We start from the raw sequence: 21,766 nt of genomic DNA on the forward strand, positions 1-21,766 counted from the left end.
CAAGATCACATCAAGGACTAATGTAGGCCTTTGTTTTGTCACAACAGAGGACAAGTGTTTAATGCTCAAATGTTGAAAATATTTAACTGGCTTGCCTCTGGTTATATAGAAGTGCCTAGGTAGAAAAGGTAAAGGACCCCTGGGTGGTTAAGTCCAGTCAAAGTCCAGTCAAAGTGATGCGGCGCTCATCTCACTTCAGGCCGAGGGAGCTGGCATTTGCCCACAGACAGCTTTCTGGGCCATGTGACTAAACACAGAGGACCGTGACAAGTGCCAGAGCACACGGAAACTCTGTTTACCTTCCCGTCACCGAAGTACCTATTTATCTACTTGCACTGGTAGGCTTTTTAACTGCTAGGTTGGCAGAAGCTAGGACAGAGCAACGGGAATTCACCCCATCACACAGATTTGAACTGCCAACCTTTCAATTGGCAAGCCCCTTAAGAGGCTCAGTGGTTTAGATCACAGCGCCCCCCGTGCATTGGGATGTGTAAGTGCCTAGCGATAATCTTCACACACACATGTTCATCACTCAAGAATTACAGTGCCAAATGATTATTTGCAGGTGTGAATGTGCCATCACAGGTCAACCACCACATACAGAGTTTTCCTGTTGCCTAAAACACAAAGATGATCGATCTTCAGATGATCATGCTTCTCAGCTTAACAAAACACACATGCAGCCCCTTCATTTGCCCCTTCATCAGTTGAGTAGACAAACCTGGAAACCTCTAATCAACCAATGTTTCCTTCTTCATCAGAACCAAAAAAACTGTGGTTAGCTGCTTTGGAAAAAGCCGGGGTATTAAGCCATCCTTTGATGCTGGCTAGATATCCTGGCTTGTTCCAAAGCTGGTGACCATAGTTTCCCAGTTCAGATAAAACAGGAAAGTATGGATTATTAGAGCAGGGATGGGGAATGTTTGGCCCTCCAGATGTTGCTAAACTTCCATTCCCACAAGCCCCATCAAGAAAAAAAGAAGGAAAAATATGGAAAAAGCAGCACCTTAGATGCAACAGAAGAAAATACGGAAGATTATACTAAGGTGAAGATGATCAGGAGCTGTTAAGTAGAATCTGCAACAAAATGTTGTAGTGTAGAATGCTCTTGTTTGCTGTTCCAATCTTGCAGAATGTTTCTGGTTTTGTGGCTTTAATCTTGCAGTATCCAAATTTGTTTTTAAATAACCAAACTACTGGAAATACTTTTTTTTTTTTTAAAAAAGTTGCAATTCTGGACCAATAGATTAATCCATTAAAGTTTCAGCTGGTTAGTTGATTGATTGATGGCGCTGTTGTGTGATGTTTTGGTCCTACTGTTTTGCTGAAAGATAGCCTTTTGCTTATCTGGGTTAAAGCCTCAGCGCCTAGGACTTGCCGATCGAAAGGTCGGCGGTTCGAATCCCTGCGGCGGGGTGCGCTCCCGCTGCTCGGTCCCAGCGCCTGCCAACCTAGCAGTTCGAAAGCACCTCCGGGTGCAAGTAGATAAATAGGGACCGCTTACCAGCGGGAAGGTAAACGGCGTTTCCGTGTGCGGCTCTGGCTTGCCAGATGCAGCTTTGTCACGCTGGCCACGTGACCCGGAAGTGTCTCCGGACAGCGCTGGCCCCTGGCCTCTTAAGTGAGATGGGCGCACAACCCCAGAGTCTGTCAAGACTGGCCCGTAAGGGCAGGGGTACCTTTACCTTTACCTTTAGCCTTTTGCTTATTATTGCTTATTAGTTGCCTTTCGGTTCTTTCAGTATCTCAGAAAGGCATCCATAGAGATTTAGGTGATACAGTAGATTAAATTAGAAGCTGCATACTATCCGTTAACCAGTTGGTCTAAAGACAACTTATCAGCTAAGAATTATTTAACTGGTTCACAATGCTCCTGAGATAAGAATGTCTGCATTTGAAATATCTGGTTATATTGTGCATGGTGCAAACCCCCAAACGCACTTGTGGAACTCTGCAAAAAACATTGTGTCAAAGTCCACCCAACTTATGAATTGTCCATCTCCAACTGTAAGAGCTTCCAAAACACTTCTAAGCATACATTTTCATTTTCAGTCAGATAAGATATATTTTACTTCCACTGCTCACTCCCTATCCTTTCTGACTTTGTGTAAGTTGTTTTATTGTTGTTACTGGAATGGAATGTAGCAGTGGTTTTCAAACTGTTTTCAAGGTAACTCTGGGGTTCCTTGGAAGTTTCTCACTGTGGTGGTTCTCAGACTATGTGTGAGGAAGCTTAGTTCCAGGAGAGGGGATGGTTCATGTGGTGCCATCCCTAAAAGTTGCAGTCTGGGAATATGTGGGAGTTTTTGACTGCAGCAATTCCTGCCCTCTACTGCTCCCTCCCCCGCTTGGCTGCTTTGAGGAGGGAAGATAAAGTGCCCCATGCTAGCCTTGCAATGCCCCCACTTTAACCTTTGGGGTGCCTTTTTATGAATTTCATCCCAGGGTACTGAAGCGCTTTTTCGATTTTTATTCTGGAGTTGCTGCCTGTAATCTTTGGGAATTCTTGGAGAAAGTGCAAAGTGCAACCACGCTAGATAGTCTTGCTCTCTTGAAACCAGAATCCAACCTCCCTGATGTCAACACTGGGTAAAATTCTAGAACAGGTGATTAAACTGTAAGTCTGTGAACACTGATCACTAGGAAACATCATTGGTTTATCTAGCATAAAGTATGCCAGACCAACCTTGTCTCCCTTAAAAAAAAAAAGTTACCAGTCATGGAAATGCTGTCGCCGTCTTGATTTCAACAAAACGTTTGACAGTCTCCCAAGGGATAATTGTTGAAAAGATGGTAAAATGTGGGTTGTATGAGACTATTGATAAGTGGATTCACACAGCCATACCCAGCAAGTGCTCATTAATGGCTCTGTGTCAACATGGGGAGATGCATTGAGTCGGGCATCCCCAACCTTTGGCCCTCCAGTTGTTTTGGACTACAATTCCCATCATCCCTGAACACTGGTCCTGTTAGCTAGGGATCATGGGAGTTGTAGGCCAAACATCTGGAGGGCTGCAGGCTGGGGATGCCTGCATTGAGTGGCGTGCTACAGGTTGCTATCCCAGGCTCTGTGATGTTCAACCTTTTTACACATGACAAGAGGGCAGTGCTAATTCAAAGAGGCAGGTGACGGCACAAGGGCATAGCTAACACCATGGAAGAGAGAACCAAAATTAAAAATGATTTTGGCAAGTGGGAACACTGGGCTGAAACCAAGATGATGAAATTCAACAGCGATAAATGTAAAGATCTGAAGTTAGGTACCATTGGGGGTTTTCTTTGTTTGTTTGTTTTAAATCAAGGGCAGAAGTATAGGATGATGGAGACCTGGTTTAGCAGCAGCACATATGAAGAGGATCTATCTTGGCATCTTAGTTGATCACAAACTGTGCATCAAGGAACCAGCAATGAAATGTGCACGCTTTTAACACCTATCACTGCCTTGGGCTGTATTAACAGAAGCATAGAGCCCAGATCACAAGAAGTAATAGATCCACTCCATTATGTACTTGTCAGGTCACAACTGAAGTACTGTGTCCAGTTCTGAGCACCACATTTTCAGAACATTAGCCTGATCTGGGCATTCTTAGGCCATCAAATCATATGAGAAAGTGAGGACAAGCACACTTTGGCCTATATTAATCTGTGTTATTAAACTATTATTATCACCATTATTACTATTATTATTATTAATAATAATTATTATTATTACTACCCACCCTTCACTCTAAGGTCCCAGGTTGGATTACAATAATCTAGAAGGCAACATTAAAAACAGTTTAAAATAAATTTAAATCATAAAAGACTAAAGAGGTGCATCTTCAGCACTGGTAAAAATTGCATGGGGCCAGACACATCTCTGTCTCTTTGCTCTTCAAAGTCATGCTGACTAATCATAACCTGATGGATGAGTGTATGTTACTCAGTAGGGAAGAATTTTTTTCTGCATATTGCTCAGTGGATTCTCCTCGGTGACAAAAATGCTGATTTTGTTTGGTTAAAGGAAAACTGTAGGCACACACAGAAAAGGGATAATCCTTGGATGCCTAGATCCAGGTTTGGGGCAAGTACTCTGTCTGGTGAGAGAACTGCTGCTGTGTGCAGGGGCAGCAGCCATGAATGCCCCTGGCAGCTGAGGTTTCCCACCCCCAGTATGAATTAAGCCAAGTACACACAGGCAGACATGGAAAAGAGGGAGGTTTGATTTTTAAATTTTTATTACAAAAACCCCCACCCTATTTTCAAGTCCAAATGCAGCGGAAGATGACTGGCACCATCCAAGATACCAACGTACAAAATCCCGGAACGTTTGAACCCACTAGCATTATTACCTCTGAGCGCAACTATTGTTTTATTAGTGGAGTCCTGGCAGAAGCATTTCTGGATGTGCCAGGGTGTACCTAACAGGAGCAGCGGTGGCCTCTGCCAAACTGTACAACCTTAGAAACCCCTAAAAACATGTTATTTAAAAATCTCAAAAAACCTCGCTTCCCACCTGTTCTTCTTCATTGGTGCAGTCATCAAAAGCCAACATGCAAATCCTACTGGAGATTTTAACACACTCCTTGACCCTGCTCCCGCACCCCCCCCCGCCAAATACTTGTCAAATAACATGGTTCAAGTTGACCAGCCAACTCCTTTTATCTGAAGCACGGTTGCATCTTGTTGCCACAACTAGCTACACACGGCCTTGCTGAGACAACCCTGGTGGCTCCAGTTTAAATTAAAAAATTAATACCTATTTCCACTTATAAACTTGTAAACAGATACCCCTTACTTATAACAAGCCATCAAAGCTGCTCTTGAAGGTGAAACATGCAGCTCTTTTTTCTTTTTTTTCTTTCTCTCTCCCCTCCCCATCTTTTCTCCTTACCCCCTTCCTCAATCTTGTACGCAAGTCTTAACCAACAGACACCTGTAGCAAACTCAGCCTTTTTGCAAATGGCTGATTGAGTGGACCTTTTTGAAAGAAAAGAAACACAAACTTTTTTTTCCTTTTCAGGCATTAAAATATAAAAATACTACTTCACTCTGTGTTAGAAACAGAAAAGTCAAGACAGCTTCCAAAACAGATCAAACATGTTGCAACAGCTTTTGAATAAGACTTGGTCTTGTGGGGACGACAACTGACCACAGGTTGCAAGAATGCCCAACACTGCCCCACGGTTGGCATGCCATAATGCCCCTCCATCTCATAATAAGGGGCTATTAAAACACCCTTCTGCCCATGAGAGAGATTGGGTGTGGACCCAGGCTATGTATGGGTTAAGCCACCTTCCTATTTTCCATGGTGGGCTGCGGAACGCCTAAATTTTCAAGCGCCACTGAAGTGAACAAATGGTGCGCCAAGGGCCTCCCTCACTCTGCCTCTCTCCTGTTCCTTTCAGCAGGGCTCACAAAGGGCACATTTGGGTGAGGAGCACAACAAATGGGCCTCGCACATATTTCTCTTAAGCATCCCCCCCCCCCACTGTGCTGTCTGTCCCTGGAAGTGCCCGAAATCCTGTCAAGACATACAGATGGATTAGACAAAAATAGTGGTTAACTGGGGACTGTTTCCTCTAATGCCTACTCTTCCTTTTCCTGGCCTCTCAAACGACAGAATAAACACTGAAAGAGACTAAGACTTCCCTCTTCCACCCAGAAGAAACAAGAGGGTAAATTGGGGGGAGGCACAGACATGGTATTATCTCATGCCCTCAGAATTAACATCTAGAAAATGCAGAAGGGGGAAGGGAATGGGTGGGTTCCTGTGGGGACAGAGTTCACTTAGTTCTTGTACTCAAAGGGCTCGTCCCCAGTTTCGTTGAGGAGACAAGTGCGGACGAGGGCTTCGGTCACGGCGTAGGGGTCGCAGTTGGCGGAGGGTCGGCGGTCTTCAAAATAGCCCATCTTATCTTGGCCCACTTTCCTGGGGATGCGGATGCTGGCCCCACGGTTGGCTACCCCAGCAGAGAACTCATTGATGTTGGATGTCTCATGGAAGCCCGTCAGGCGCCTGGCGTTGTCCAGCCCCCCTTTGGGGTCGTAGGCACGGATGTGGTACTGGTGACGCTTGCCCAGCTTCTCAATGGCTTCTTCAATGTGCCTGTGGAAAGGAGAAGAGGCAGGATGTTGAGATCCCCAGAGGGGCCTCCGAATCTCCTTACTTGCAGGACAGCATTAGCACATCATCGGGAGAATCAACTTTTGCCCACTATTATTGGAGCTGGGGTGTGTGTGTGCGTGCTGCAATTCCTTAGAAGCACAGAAAGCAAATCTAGTATTTGGTGGCTGAAGTCCACCTATTCTAAAAAATCATAAAAAATAAAATAAAATAGCATGTGTGCATTTAAAAGGGAAACTGGATGTTGTGCTCACTACTGCATTTGGCACCTCTCCAGACCCATAGAACTGCAGCATGCACACAGCCCCATTCTTAACACATGCTCAGACACCAGTTAATTCTTTAATAGATTTTGTTTTTTTGAGCCTCCGAACCACAAAGATATTTCTCAACAACGGCAGCTCAAGAAAGCCGATAATATCAAAGCAGTAGGCTATTGCAAAATGATGCATTTCCCTCTATTGCCTAGTCATACTCTGTACCAGAAGAGGGAAAAATACAGGCACAATAAAATGTACCAATCTCCTTTGTTTTGTATATTGTCGTGATATATCTGCATGCTTGGGTATTTTAAATTCCTGCAGAATTTGGAAGGCTTTTTTTTGGAACCAGTGGCTACACTATGTTGTTTAAGGTGTACGGCCTGAAGGTGTCAAGATCTGTCTTCCTAATCCTCTCCTAAGAAAAAACTCCCCAGGTCTGAAGACACACTCACTTGAGGCCTCCCTCCTCTCGCATGAGCTTCGTGCTGAAGTTGGTGTGGCATCCAGCTCCGTTCCAGTTCCCAGGGATGGGCTTGGGGTCAAAAGACACAATGACTCCAAAGTCTTCACATATTCTATGAAGGATGAATCGAGCAATCCAGAGGTGGTCTCCCATATCAATTGCTTCACAAGGGCCCACCTGGAACTCCCACTACAGAAGAGAAAAGACAGTTTCAAATCAGGATTGGCACAGAGAAAGGGAGGCGCAAACTGGTCTGCACGATGCTGTTCACAGCCTTCACCTTGCACACTACTACGCCTGCAAAGAACCCCAATGCAGAGAGACCAACATTCGTTTCGGGATTTTGGCTCCAATATCTACCTGTGCTGGCATCACTTCTGCATTTGTGCCTCCAATATTCACACCGGCATATAGGCAGGCTCGATAATGGGCTTCCACAATGTCTCGGCCGTAGGCCTTGTCTGCTCCAACACCACAGTAGTATGGCCCTGCAGAATGCCAGAAGAAAGAGGAGTCCACGGGTGAGTCAGCATCTCTAATCACCATGTTCAGTACATGACTATACATTTTTGCAAAGGGTGCTCCTGTAATATCATTACAGGAATCATGACAGGCATTCATCTGGCTCATATATTTGGTGGAGCGAAAGCTGGTCACTGTTCTTTTCTTTTGTAAATGTTTCTACATGCCATCTTTGAATCCTACATCAAATGTAGCCTCAGACTCTTATTTGCATATTACCTGGAGGGATGTGGTGGGTGCAGCCTTAAGAATTGTGTGTCTACCACTCACATCCATCCCTGCAGTAAGGCAAACGGTGCAAGTACTATTTTATGCAAACTGATGGCCTTGCCTTGAAAGGTGGCACATAAACCATGGAATTAATACAGTGGTACCTTGGTTTAAGAACAGTTTAGTTTATGAACAACTTGGATTAAGAACGCTGCAAACCTGGAAGTAGGTGTTTTGGTTTGTGAACGTTGCCTTAGAATAAGAACATGTTCTGCTTCCTGTTGAGTGTAAATCGAGTCCCCCGCTGCTATGGGAAAGCACGCCTTGGTTTAAGAATGGACTTCCGGAATGGATTAAGTTCGTAAACCAAGGTACCACTGTAATCCTGCACTGCACTGAAAGTGCTCAGCCTAGATGTGATGTGTCACTAGCAATGCTGTACACATGCAAGTGTAAGAGGAAAATGCAACGTGGAGCAACTTCAAAGTCCCACTATTAGCATGTGAACAAAGGCCTTACAATTTTATCATCCACACTTTGCAGTAGTGAATATCCTTCTGCCAAGATAGGCCAATGTTCCACCCAGCTCAGCACCAACTGCCACTTAAAACCCCCATCATTTGTGCAGACAGAGCACAAATTCTGTTGCTATGCTGCGGCAGGTTGCAATTTGCTCTTGGGAACTCAAGACCATCCGTGGTCTTCCTTTGTAGCATCTTTACCTTGTGGTCCGGGAAAGCCATTGGAAGGCCAGCCAAAGGGATGTCCATCTGTTCCCAGAAGAGTATATTCTTGCTCCATCCCAAACCAGGGGTTCTGGTTAGACACCATGTCCATAATCCTTTTACAAGTGGACCTTAAATTTGTTTCTGGGAGAAAAAGGTGTGTAAGGCAAATTAGTATTACTTCTACCACACCCCAAGCTCTGCCTGAAGGAACTTGCAGGTAGTTTTCTCATGCCTCTCTGCTGCATGGGGGAAATGCTAGCGGGTGAGGGTTAATCAAGAGTCTTCACAAAAGAGTTTAAGAATATATACCACCATATCATAGATAAAAGGTAGGTAAAGGACCCGTGGACGGTTAAGTCCCGTCAAAGGCGACTATAGGGTTGTGGCGCTCATCTCGTTTTCAGGCAGAGGGAGCCAGTGTTGTCCACAGACAGCTTTCCAGGTCATGTGGCCAGAATGACTAAACCGCTTCTGGTGCATTGGGACACTGTGATGGAAACCAGAGCGCACGGAAATGCTGTTTACCTTCCCACTACAGTGGTACCTATTTACCTCCTTGCACTGGCGTGCTTTCGAACTGTTAGGTTGGCAGAAGCTGGGACCGAGCAATGGGAGCTCACCCCATCATGGGGATTTGAACCACCGACCTACTGATTGGCAAACCCAAGAGGCTCAGTGGGTTAGACCGCAGCACCACCCGCATCCCTCACCATATTGTAAGACATCAGGGCAACATAGATCAGCAAAACATAATAACACCATTCAGAACTGTAGAAAGTGTTGCAATCTATCAGGAAAGGCCAGAGCGTCTTGTGGTTCTTTCCAATTAGACCACAAAGTCATCCTGGAAAGTGGATCACTAGGCTCATTTCCCATATTAAGAATGGAAGCTGGGAGACAGATTGCCCAATTCCATTCAAAAAGCTTCTAGCTAAACTGGGATCTAAACTTTGCAGCTAAACTATCTTGAACACTGACATCAAACCCAAACAGTTATGTTTAACGGAGTGCTTGAAACGTCACCTTGGCAACGGTGTTATCACCATGGTAACTACAGTGTCATGGCTGCAAGCTGCAAATGAATTCTGCAGGAAGGCGAGGCAGTGGTTAAAAGAGAAGAATGACTGTGTTCAATATGTTGCGAGAAAGAAGCATGGGGGGAGCTATGCATGCATTCAACAGATCAGCTGACGCAGCTGGAAGAATGAATGTCTTGTGGATTGAAAGTGGCATCTGATGTTTACTGGCTTTTCTGCCAACATTATGCCAGCACTGTCAGCTTCCGGAGGCAAATGGCTGCGGTAACTGGACACAGAAGGTTGGTCTAGATCAGCCTTCCCCAACTTGGTGCCCTCTGGATGTTGTTTTGGACTGCAACTCTCATCAGACCAACCCAGCACCATCTATAGTCCAAATCCTCATCTGGAGGGACCAGCTTGGTGACTAGACAGACCTTTGGTTTGATCCATGAAGGAAATGTTAAATTTCTCTCTTTCAAAAACGTGTAAGATTACCTGTTGCATTTATATAGGGATGCTAGGGTTAAATATTATTATTATTATTATTATTTTACTTATACCCCACCCATCTGACTGGGTCGCCCCAGCCACTCTGGGCCGCTTACAGCATAAAACACTTGCAATCAACGCCGATCAAGTTCTCCTCTGACAGTGTATGTACTCTTGTACATAGAAAAGCATGAAAACAAAAGAGGATCAAAATGTTTGCTTCGAGAAGAGGGGGACACTTACACACCACAAACAAATTTTGTCACAACCTGAAAGTGCTGCTTAATGTCTCATGGGAAGTAAGTTACTATGTTCCAGGAATCCTGTCCTCTGTTCTGCTGCCCCCGAAGCACAGAGGTTTCCCTTATTCATCTTAGCTAGCAGCTGTCAACACCAGATACCAACCTCTGTGAATTTGTTTTGTCCTTTAAAAAAAGAACAAGCACCGTATCTCCTCGCTCCCATTCTCAGGTTGACGGGGCCTGAACTTCCTAAGTATTACTACGACTCGTTCCTCATTTCTCCCAAGCGCGGCCTTTTCTGCACTCTCTTTTTCCTATCAAGAGCAAAGCGGAAGGGGAAAGGAGCAGCGCTGAACATACCTGCCGGCTTGCGGTTGTACTTCAGGACCTCACAGAGCACCAGCTTGTTGGGGTCTTTGCGGAAGGGGTCCCGGAACATGGCAGATGGCACCAGGTACATGTCGCTGTTGGAGCCCTCAGACTGGTAGGTGCTAGAGCCATCAAAATTCCACTCTGGCAGATCTGGAAGCAGAAGCATAGGTTGCCTTAGCAATAATAAACTCCGGCTACTTCCCAGAAAAAGAATCTATGCTAACTGGCTGTGCTGCTGCCGCTATAGCTGAAATGAGGCTTACTTGTGAGGAGTAGGAAAGTTGCATCCAGAATAAATGTGCATTTGGGATTTATCATGTTCTGGAGCAGCTGTTTAGGAAGGAAATTTTGATTGTTTTAAACAGAAACCTGCAATGTGTACAAAACTTGGCACACAAGGGATTTTCTGCATCAATGCAGGAAACAGTTTCAGTTGGTTTTCCACCTAACAGGGGAAATACTGAAGATCTGTTACAAGCCCAAGGTGGCGGCAGCTTGGAAACCCCCCCCCCCGCAAAACAGAGAAACTAGAAGTCCACCGTGCCATACCTTGCCACTGGTGGGTAGTCCATGTGTCTGTGACAATGTTCCTATGCTACCATTTCATGCCAACAGCTTGTTGCAACAATTATCAGAGAATCCAAGCAGAGCATGGGCCATTCAGCACAGAGCTAGGGTGCTCCAGAACCCATTATATTAAAAGTGGAAGCCCCACATCCTCAGGTTTACAGAGAAACTTGATTCAAAACATTGGGCAGCTGTGCTTGCAAATAATCCAGGGCTTCAGACCCTGCCCCAGGCTCCTCTGCTCCCCACACTCTCCCAGATCTTGACCCCACAACGTTCCTTATGCCAGGAATCTGGTTTTGCTCTGTTTCAAAGCGTTCCCTCCAGGGCAGGATGTGTGCGTGAGAGTGGGCCCAGGTACAGGCACTCGGAGCTGGCGGGAGAGAGAATGAGCAAACAGTATAATCATATTTGAATTGGCATTAAAGTGGTTAATCCAGCCGGCTTGATCCCTTTCATATGCTTGAGGTGGCGAAATGATTTAAACCAAGCAGTGCCAGCCGCTCGCTCCTCAGAATGAAAACAAAGCACTCGACTAAATACTTCTAATTGGCCATACATGCTCTGCGGGTTTCATAACCATCTCTGGCCAGCTCCATGGCAACATGTGAATAAATCCTAATGCTGTTTATTGTGTTGGGGAGGCCGCTTTGTTCGGAGGGGCAAACAAAAGGCCAACTCATTGTGCGCAGTGGAAATTTTTATGGCTCCCCCCCCCCTTGCTTCCTGCCACCTTCACAAGATCAGGGGTGAATACTGGCACACCAAAGCAAGCGGCATGATCAGGAAGCCCCCACAACCCCCCACAACCCCGGAATGGTGGTTTGCAGAGTTACATTTCCCAGCAACCGAAACAAACTACCCTCCCAGGATCCTCTAAAGGTGTAACGCGCTGGGCTTATTTCAGAACCACAGCACATCCTGCAAGAGGGCAGACCTCACTGAGGATGGGACGCCCCCTCCAGATGCTGTGGAGATTCACATCAGCACCAACCAACTCGGTCCACTGTCAGGAATGGGAGGCGCTGCCATCCAACAACATCTGGAGGGTCACAGGCTCCCTGTCCTTGGGGGCAGAAGGGGGATGGACAGCTCAGCTGTTTTGAGTCTGGGGAAAAAGCTTAGCACAAAAGTTGCAGGTCTGAGGGGAATCATGTCCTATGATGTCCTATGAGATTCAGTGGTGTGTCCTTCTGAGCAGAAATATATCGGATTACACTGCACACTGGTGACCAACCCACCCAAGCTTTGAGTAAACAGTGAATCACAGGATAATGGTTCTGATCAATGGGGCGTAAGGCCTAGGCTGAAGTTCAAGTTTATCATTTTTTTGAAGTCACTTTGGCTCTACTTGTCTTAGAGGGAATTAAAAGGAAAAAGATACGACTTTGCCTTCTTTGTGAAATGTAGACAAACCTCTTCCCCACCTGTTCTCCTCCACCAACGTTCGGTTCATCTGGCACAAAAAGGAACTGAACTTTGGCAGACAATCCATTTATCCCACTAGACAACTTTGACATTTTCCTGGTGTGCACATGTTTACTCAAATGCAAGTCCCATTGTGTTCAACGGGCCTTGCTCCCAGGTAAGTGTGCAAAGAACTGTAGTAGACATTGTTGGCTGGGGTGGGGGAGCTGGAATGCACTATAAACTCATAAAAACACCACCATCATGCTGGTTTTCAGTCTTTTACCCAATGGAAAAATGTTTCAGACCAGGGAAAGAGCCAGGTTCTTCTTCAATGCAGAAAATAAATAAATTATACCTCGCCCCTCTGGCTGGGTTTCCCCAGTCATTCTGGGTGGCTCAACAGAATATTAAAAACACGATAAAACATCAAACATTAAAAACCTCCCTGAACAGGGCTGCCTAGTCACCAGGCAGTCCCTAGCTAGGCTGGCAGCTCTTGCCCAGCAACAGGGTGGCATCGCAGAGCCAGAGCAAGAAGCTGACATCACAAATAGACCAGGGTGTGTGTGTGTGTGTGAAGAGTTGTTGTTTTTATTTTGATTATATACATATTGTGGTTTTTATGCTGATCTTCTCTGTGAACCGCCTTGAGACCTCTGGGTATAGGAGGGTGTATAAATTCAAAAAACAACAACATGGCTTGCAGTCCTTTTTCACAGGTAGGACAGAAGCACAGGCCAACCCGCCTGCCTACCTTCAACGTTCTTGGGCTCTTGCTCCAGGGTCCGGGTTTTACAGCGCAGGAACTCGCCAGTCCCATCAATCCAGATGTACATCGCTTGCACCTTGTCACCCTGAGGCAGCTTCATGTACATCTGCTTTATGGCTTTGCTCAGGTGGGAGCTTGCAGAGGTAGCCATGGCTACAGAAGCTGTTTCTGAAGGCCTGTAAAGCAAAGTGGGGTGGGGAGGAGTCCATGAAAGGGAGTCCTGCCAACAAGCAAGGAGGGACACTTTCCTAGTTGCAATCAATGCTCTCTGGTAACCCAGGCAGAGTATGCCAGCCAAGTTCAGAGTCCAGCTTCTGCCAGCTATTCACACTGGCTGAAAATCAGGCCATGGGTGGGCAAAAGGAATCTAAAGACAGCCATGCTTTGAAGTGGCAACTTGCATCACCTTCATGTGACCTGAAAGCTACACTTTTGCTGGTATATACACATATGACCACACTGCACAGTCAACAGAGTTGGGTCAATCAAAATAAGTTACTGTATGTCAGGATGTTATACGCAGTTGTGGGCTGAGCAACGATGCTGTTAAAGAACGAGGAGCTGGCAGTATTGCCTGAATTCCAAAATCTAACTTGGGACACTGTTATACAAAAGAGGCACTCAGTCCCAAATAATTCAGCCCTTATTGGCACTTCCAGTATTGCAATGCTAGGCGTTTAGGACTTTGATCATATAAAAAACTGGTAGAGAGTGATGCCCACTCTGGAATCCAGAGAGCACAGGGTGTCATATCCAGTGGTGCTTTTCAATTTAATACTGGAATCTGCATGTCACTGTCATCTTTAATGTGTCTGCTTCTTGCACTTTCCATTTTTAAAATAAGGAATCAAAATTGTTCTAAAGTCATATCAGTATCTTGCTGTTCTATCAGTTGTTTGCTAACAACTGAAAACAGCTGTTACTACAAACTCATGCCAGGAAACTGCACAAGCTGCAACCCCCCCCCCCAAAACCCCTTTAGACCAGGTGAGAAAATGTATGTTTTAAGAAATGTGTCACTGTCTTTCCAAATTAACTGCCCGAAGTAACACACAATAAAGATCCTCCATAAAAACCAGTCCATGAAAACATTGTACAAGGCAAAATCTTAAGCATCAAATATTAAATCTCACATCCGCAAAGCATGCCTGAACAGGAAAGTTTTCATCTGTCTCCTAAAGAAACTATCGTATTTTTTGCTCTATAAGACTCACTTTTCCCCTCCTAAAAAGTAAGGGAAAATGTGTGTGCGTCTTATGGAGCGAATGCAGGCTGCGCAGCTATCCCGGAAGCCAGAACAGCAAGAGGGATCGCTGCTTTCACTGTGCAGCGATCCCTCTTGCTGTTCTGGCTTCTGAGATTCAGAATATCTTTTTTCTTGTTTTCCTCCTCCAAAAACTAGGTGCGTCTTATGATCTGGTGCGAGTTATAGAGCGAAAAATACGGTAATTTAGTTTCCTAAGCTATGATGAGTTAGAGGGTAGGAGTTATGAAGGCCTTGAAGGGTGTTCTCATGAACATAACAGCATCTGATGGTACTTTGAGCCCAGGCTCTGTGTAACGTAAGCCTATTCTCAGCATTCCACCCCATGACCAAGAAGCAAAACCCAGGCTGGGGCAAACTTCATTCTGAATAGATCGGGGGCAGATCAGCCTGGATAGTTCTGTGAAGATTTAACATGCACCTGTCCCAATGAGATATCATTTCTCCCATATAAGCAAAATGCTACTAATCAATTGGAGGGATAGTTAAGTGCTGTACTTGGGTACAATACAACAATAAGGGTAAAATGTGCTCTCCAGTACTGACAGGGATTCTGCAAAGTATTCCATGCACACACATCCATTTAAAGGCCCTTGCAAGCTACAGGCCCTTCCTTTGCACACACTTCCCCAGCCATAATTATAAGCATTTTACAAGTATGCAATAACCAGCACTTTGAATCATGCCTGGAAAACTACAACAAACCAGTGTCAGTAATATATTTTACTGGTGAAACTATATTAAAAGGCAGTCAGTCTCAACAATCTACTTAAGACTTTTCAAATCCATTAGAACCTGTACACAATCTCTCCTACCTTAAGTGAATGGAAACATGCGTGTAAGAAATACGTATTGTGCATGATAGGAAAGCCAGTGGTGAACATGGCATTGCCTATGTTCCAGACACTTTTGTAATGGCATAATTCAGCATGTGGAGGTCCTTCCACAGGGGCAGCTTCAACAACAAAACTCCCAGATTCCAGATGAGCTCGTGATTCCCAGATATACATTTCAAACAACTCAATTCCGCAGCAAACTAAAAAAAATGAACTCAACTGCACCATCCTGCTGTAAACTGGGTACTGCTATTTATACTATATTTAGCATCTGAGAATCCCATCCAGCAATGTGTTGTTCCCATACTTGTAACATGATATACATGAAACCGATACCTATTGTATAAAGGAGATTTCAGGAAGGCCTGGACCAACTCTGAAACTTTCTCAAGTTGGGAAGTGTGATTTAAATATGCATGGCATATTTTCCACTGTACTGAATTTACACTGGACAGCACAGATGGGTTCCCAGCACTCTGCAGCACTTGACCACTCTGCCTCAAGTTCTTCCCAATGGGAGCTTGTATGCTGCTCTTTAATCAAACAGATCATGAACTTGCAATACTTATCTAATAACTTGCTGTTTTCTCAAGAGAAACTAGGGCTGCAATCTTCTTGTACAATGTACAGTACACACACTTCCCCTGTATCACTGAAATAAATGAGGCTTACTTCTGAGTAGACACAGAGGCTCATACTGTAATGGGATCACACACGTCCAGCTACTTTTGCAGTGGATAAAGGTCCCCTTTTGTGAAGGCTGTAGGGCCCTAGTTGATGTTAAACAGGAGCTCCACTAATAATCTCTCAATTTTGGGATGTACAAAAAGTACTTTTCTGGTAGCTACAAAAAACTGACATTGAAACACTGGAAACCTAATGTTCCTCCAAACACAGGAATTTGTATTGTCAATTTATGTGCATTAGCAGCCTAGTAAGGCTGCTAGTATGTGATTAAAAAGCATGGCAAAATAACACAATTAAACAACATTCCAATGCTTCATTAGACAATTTCGTTGAATTGTTATGCATTTCCCCTTTTATCTTCTGCATTCATCCAACTTTCCCTTAATGAGGGAACAAAGAGTCCTGTAGCAGCTTGAAGATTAATAGATCATGGTATAATCTTTTGGGGACTAAAGTCATTTTATGCTGAAAAGTGTTAGCTATATCTGTAATGAATTTCCATTGAAAAATAACTTCCCACCTTACTTTTAGTGTTAAGGCTTTTATGCCTACTCCTTAAAAATGCAGATGATGAAATATAACAAGAATATATTACAGATATATTCATCAAGAGGCTGACTGACCGTATAGCTCCACTACCCAGGATACTATGCAAGCTTTTGAGTTCACACAGAACTCTTTGTTGTGTGGAAAATTCTATGTAGTGGTAGACATGTCTGTATGCTCTTCTACTGATTCCCCCCCAAAAAAACTTATTATGAAGTAGCTCCACATGAAAAAACTGCTACAAAGGAGTGCTTCCACTGAGCAGGTCTGGATCATCTACCCACCCTGAGCCATACGCAGTACATACAAATGGCAAACTTGTCCAGAGACACCCAAAGTGCTTGTTGGGCTACAATTCCCATCAGCCCCAGCCAGGGATGATGGGAGTTACAGTTCAGCAACATCTGAATGGCACCCCATTGGTTACCCTTGGTCAAGTCCAACTGCCCCCTTCTAGGAAAGGCAGTGGCAACACCTTTGCAAAGCCTCCCCCCCCCCCCATTTCCCCCCTTGACTCTTTCCAGGCTGTTTATCTTGAGGTGCCTAAATTCTCTCCGGAGGTTTTATTTCCTGTGCTCTCCAACCGAAGAGCCATTTCCCATCTGCCACGGAGGCAAAGCCAAGTTTGCCGCACTCCAAAGACTGATAAGCAGGTGGGGGTCCAAGCCCAGCTCCCCACTGAGCGTACAAGGCTGGTGGTTGTCACAGCCACACTGCAAAAACCTCTTGACAGGGAATGAACAAGCTTTCGTAGTTATGTGGCATTTTAGCATTACAGACCTATTATCCTATGATGGCACCTGTGTTTACTTTAGGATTTGTTTTCCAAATGGATCTGTAAGGTGAAGGGGGGGCACATGCCTTTGACCCCCCCCTCGGTCCTTCCACTGTGTCCTCCTCTGCTCCAGGCTTCTTCTTCAAAGACAAGCCCCCCCAGAGACCCTCCGGGTGGGTCCCTTGGAGAGCTTCCAGGGCTTCTTTCCCTGCTAGCTGTGAGGGAAGGGGGTGTTCGCTTCTTCTGTATCCCTGTAAGTGATGAAATGCGATGCCTGCCCACGCCCCCCCCAGACCCCACCCCAAACAGAATTGGGCTGAGGAGCATTTCCACAGGCTCCCAGGAGCCACTTACACTCTTGTTTTTCCCTTACAGATTCCCTTTTCATTTACAGATCCTGGAAATTCAAAAAGCAACCAGATTGGAGATTACCATGCCTTTGAAAGGTGGAAAGTAAAAAGGGATTGCGGAAGAAATGCAAAATAAAAGAAGTTTCTTTCAAGCTCATCCCTCTCCCTGCCCCCACGTTACTCAAACACAGGCATGAAAAATTCCTTTTGCTTCCCGATTCCAAGGGGATCAGGGTTGGAGAAACCTGCTTTTCGTGTCTCCGAGGGAAAGAAGAAGAAAGGGAACCTCCCGCCTCCCCCCCCCCCCCGCCGGGCACACAGCGCCCATTGTCTCTCCCGAAACAGGCCCAGGCAGAAGCGGATGTCCTCGGTCGAGAAGAAATGCAAGCTCAACAAGACGTGCTCAGCTGGCCCATCTGGAGAGAAAAGGGAAGGGGCGGGAGAGGCAGATGCGAAAAGCCAACGGGGGGCAAATGCTTCCAGACATCCTCTCCCCCCCCCCCAAGTCGGGGGAGGCGAAGGACACGCTGAACCTCCCCTCCGCCAGCTCCGCCCTCGACCCGTGTGAACAGCATGGTGGCAGACCCCAAAGGAGCGCGGCTCCCCGATCCCTCCCCGCCCGGCAGCGGGAGAGGAGAGCGGGGCGCGAGCCCGGGGCAGGGCGGCCCCTGCCGGGCGTCTCTCGCAGCCGGGCTTTACCTTGGCGGCGGCGGAGGGTGCGCGGTGGGCGGCGGCGGAGGAGGAGGCTGCGCTGCTGGTCAGCGGAGTCGGGGCGCTGCCATGCTCGGCTCTAGAGCAGCGGCGCCGCCGGCCGCCCCCTTTAAGCGCTGCCCGGCGCCAGCCCCGCCTCCCGGATTGGGCGGGATCAGCTGACGCGGAGAGGGGAGGGGAGGAGGGGCCGCCAGCCCCCCGCCCCCCCGCCTGCGAAGCAAGCCCGCCTAACGAAGCCATGGCCCCGACGGGGACGGGGACGGGGACGGGGGGGGGGTCTCCACGCGGCTGCCTTTCCCTTTGGGGGCAGCCCTGCAGGCAGGCCGACTCGCGAGGAAGCGGGGGGGGGGCGTTGTTTCCTGCGGGAGCAGGGAATGAGGGCGCTCCTGCCCGGGGTCGCCAGCGCGGGGGCGGGAGGGCGAGGCCGGACTCCCCCCCCCCCAGGAGCCGCCGCGCTTGAGGCGTGCAAGGCGAAGCAAGGCGCGTGCAAAAAAGGGGGAGGGGGCGGTCTGAAAAAGAAAATTGGAAGACAAGAGTGAAAGCGGGAGCCGCTTCCTCGCACCAGTTGCTCCGGCTTCTCTCCCGCATCTTGCCGGAGTCTCGCCCCTTAGCCGGGCTTGCTTGCAAGTCAAGCCCAGTGAGTTCCTGGGGGCTTAATTTTTGGTAGCAAAGGTTTGACAGTTGCAGCCCAGTCTCCCTGTAGCATTTCATGCATCTGTGTAGTCTCGCTGCAAGGGCCATGCAAACGAAAAATGCCCCGATTTTCAGGATGAGGGTGTTCCTTCCAAGAAGCAGGTCCTGGACAGCGAGGACGGAGCAGCTTTCTCCGAAATGTTGACCCCTCGGGAGCTGCCTTTGCGCAACTTTCTCCGCGCTCGCTGAAACAACATAGGAACTTGCACGCTGGTACATGTAATCTTAGCGTCGCAAACAGCTCCAAGAGGCAGGGGAAGGGAGTCGGGTTGCTTGGGGTTTTTTTTCGTGTTTGCATTTTGCTGGGGTGACTGGGGGCTGCGTTGTTTTGTTTGGGTGGGTTGGTCTTTAATGAATTTTAAACAAGGCGTTTGTTTCAACCCACTTTTTGCAGCAGTTAAGAAAATGCAACCCATCAGGTAATAAAACTTGTGATCAGAAAGAAAGAAAAAACCCCTTACACATTCACAGTGGCAACAATCACAACTCCTAAAGCAAAAGCCAAAGGACAAAAAGCTGAGTGGTGGGCAGGTGCAGTTTCTTCTTTTCTTTCTTTCTAAAAAACCCCGCTTTAAAAGTGCCAATGAGGGGGCCTAATACGCTTTCCCAAAGATTTGGGGCCACCACTGAGACAGTCCTGTCCTCCACCCCAACTACTTTTTGCATTGTTACTGCCAAGGTTCTAGCCAAGAGATTGTCATGCCTTTAGTCCCAACTCTTACATTTTATATATTATTTAATTGCATTTATTAATCGCATTCCATAAAACATCTCAAAGCAATTTCACATCTTACATCCCCCCTTTGAAAGGCCTAATATTTTAAGTGTACACTCACTTTATACTTTGTGGAGATGGAGGGGCAGAGAGAGAGAGAGAGAGAGAGAGAGAGAGCGCACTTCTCTCATGAACCTCATATGATGGTTCTGGGCAAGTGGGAATGAGGGATTAAAGACTTTGCTTGACAGCAGAAGGAGCTGTGTAGGAACCAAGAGGCAAGTAGCCCAGAAAACAGTGTGAATGCGCAGAATTGAAGCTGAGCAGGTTCGATTCAGCAGTAAAACGGCATGAAAGGAAGTCCGCATGAGCTCTCAGTTAAGTGCCTTAATTCCACTAGCGTGCTTTGAGTAAAACTTGGATTGTATACCACCCTGTGCTGCTTTTGCACATGATAATGCTAGTGTGTGTGGGGGGCATCAACTGGTAGTGGGTTTGGGTCAGACAAAAGACAAGCACTTCTCTGTTCAGTCTCTCATTAGCTTACACAATTCACTACAAAATGTAGTGATGGCCCCTGCCTTAGACGGCTTTGTAGAAAGGTTTGCACCAATTCATGGAGACTGTTAGCCATCAAGGCTAGCTCAGGGCGCCCTGCATGTGCCATGGGACTCCCAACTGCCACCAACCCCACCCAGCACAGCCAGTGGTCAGGGATGATGGGACTTGGAGCCTCACAGCATGTGGAAGGCCCGGGGCTGGACAGAGCCTTTCCCCTCAAACTGCCTGTTCTTTGAGGAGCTGGATCAGTTGCTGGAGGAAGGCAAGTCCTAATGCAGATTCGGCTTCCATTCACCTTGAGTCACCTGGGCTCCCCCTGCCTCTTCTTCAACTCTCCAAGCCCTTCCATCAGACAGTGCATTGTCTGATGCCATGGTTTGGGATCCCATCAAGTGGTCGGTTATTTCACAGTGGAGACAAACCTCCAATTATTCAGACAAGTTCGTATCTGGTCACTTGAACCTAATTGCTCAGCTAGGGGAGAAACTGGGCTAGGGACAGAGAGAGGGGGGCACACAAATTAATTATTACGATTATCATCTTTAAAATGGCATTGCAAATTAATTAGTCTGTGGTAGAGCATGTACTTTGCCCACAAAAGTTCTCAGATTCATCTCTGAAAAAGAGGCTGCAGATCCTGCACCTTTAATAAAGGGGATTTCTGCAAGCATAGCTAGCCCACTGAAATTCCCTCTTCTAGACAACTGGCAAGGAGGAGCCCTACTGTTTTTATTAGGTCTCCTTTCCCCAGGTACGTATGGGAAGGTTTCTTGCCTAAAGCCCAAGAGAGCTGCCTCCTGTCCGGTTGACCCGTGCTCTGGTAGAAAGCAGCCCCCTGTGTTTGTCAACTGCCTGTTGCAGAACACGCTCCAGATAACTTGGTGTGGAGACGGTAGACCAAGTTGATGGTGTCCCTAGTCCAACATCTGTTTCTTTGATATTCAGAGTTTCTTAGGTATGTCAGGTGTATGTCAGGTGCCTCCAGACATGTGCTCCTCAGACTTGACTCAGTTGCAATATTAAGGCCCTGTTTGGGAGCACCCATGGAAGACAGAATTTGGGCTGCCACGGTTTTCCTGACTCCTAGATGACAAGCTGCGCCTGCTAAAAATCCATTTTCTCCATTGCTAATGTTCTCCCAGTATTAACCAGTTTTCTTGGTACCAATCTTCCCTTTCTCTGTGTTGCAAAGCAAGGAAATTGCAGAAGGGGTCAGCTTTTGTCCCTTCCTCACTCTCTTGCCGCACCCCCTGCTCATTGCATGTCAGAACAAAGGTTCTTCGAAGGTGCTTAGGTGTCTTGGAGGCTGCCCTTGTTCAGAATTCATACTCCCCCCCCCCAAGCTATTTTCAAAGGTTGTTTACCAACTAAAGCTACAGCAGGAGGCTGGGTGACTTGAAGCCAGTGTGAGATGAGCCCCCTCTAGTGAGGGATCTTGGAGAAATCCACTTCCCTTAGCTCAAAACAT

At 46.7% G+C, this 21,766-nt stretch overlaps 2 protein-coding genes across 3 annotated transcripts in view; one reads left to right on the plus strand and one right to left on the minus strand.

Moving 5' to 3' along the window:
• Nucleotides 1–4,196: 4,196 nt before the first annotated feature.
• On the minus strand, nucleotides 4,197–19,342 carry GLUL (glutamate-ammonia ligase). Of its 2 annotated transcripts, none has more exons than XM_083743922.1 (7): nucleotides 18,934–19,342; nucleotides 13,146–13,336; nucleotides 10,403–10,564; nucleotides 8,287–8,433; nucleotides 7,193–7,320; nucleotides 6,822–7,021; nucleotides 4,197–6,088 (listed from the first exon to the last, which is right to left on the minus strand). In XM_083743922.1, the coding sequence occupies exons 1-7, from the start codon at nucleotides 19,239–19,241 to the stop codon at nucleotides 5,770–5,772; spliced, it is 1,455 nt and encodes a 484-aa protein (XP_083600048.1). In that variant the 5' UTR covers nucleotides 19,242–19,342; the 3' UTR covers nucleotides 4,197–5,769. The 2 variants fall into 2 exon arrangements, with proteins under 2 accessions (XP_083600048.1, XP_083600049.1); XM_083743923.1 differs by lacking the exon at nucleotides 18,934–19,342 and adding an exon at nucleotides 18,318–18,475.
• Nucleotides 19,137–21,766, plus strand: part of RGSL1 (regulator of G protein signaling like 1) — a 42,431-nt gene continuing 39,801 nt past the window's right edge. The window contains exons 1-2 of the mRNA XM_083743782.1: nucleotides 19,137–19,235; nucleotides 19,417–19,549. The gene's annotated coding sequence lies outside the window, so the exon portion shown is untranslated. The remainder of the gene's footprint in view (nucleotides 19,236–19,416; nucleotides 19,550–21,766) is intronic.

Source organism: Podarcis gaigeae (genome assembly GCF_964106915.1).
Source record: "Podarcis gaigeae genome assembly, chromosome: 6".
NCBI classification, from domain to species: Eukaryota; Metazoa; Chordata; class Lepidosauria; order Squamata; family Lacertidae; genus Podarcis; species Podarcis gaigeae.

Coding starts and splice junctions, on each gene's coding strand:
- GLUL (XM_083743922.1), bottom strand. CDS start 19,241: ATGTACCAGCGTGCAAGTTCCTATGTTGTTTCAGCGAGCGCGGAGAAA. Junction 10,565..13,145: donor AGAGCCCAAGAACGTTGAAG/GTAGGCAGGCGG, acceptor TTCTGCTTCCAG/ATCTGCCAGAGTGGAATTTT. Junction 6,089..6,821: donor CGAGAGGAGGGAGGCCTCAA/GTGAGTGTGTCT, acceptor TCCTTTCCACAG/GCACATTGAAGAAGCCATTG.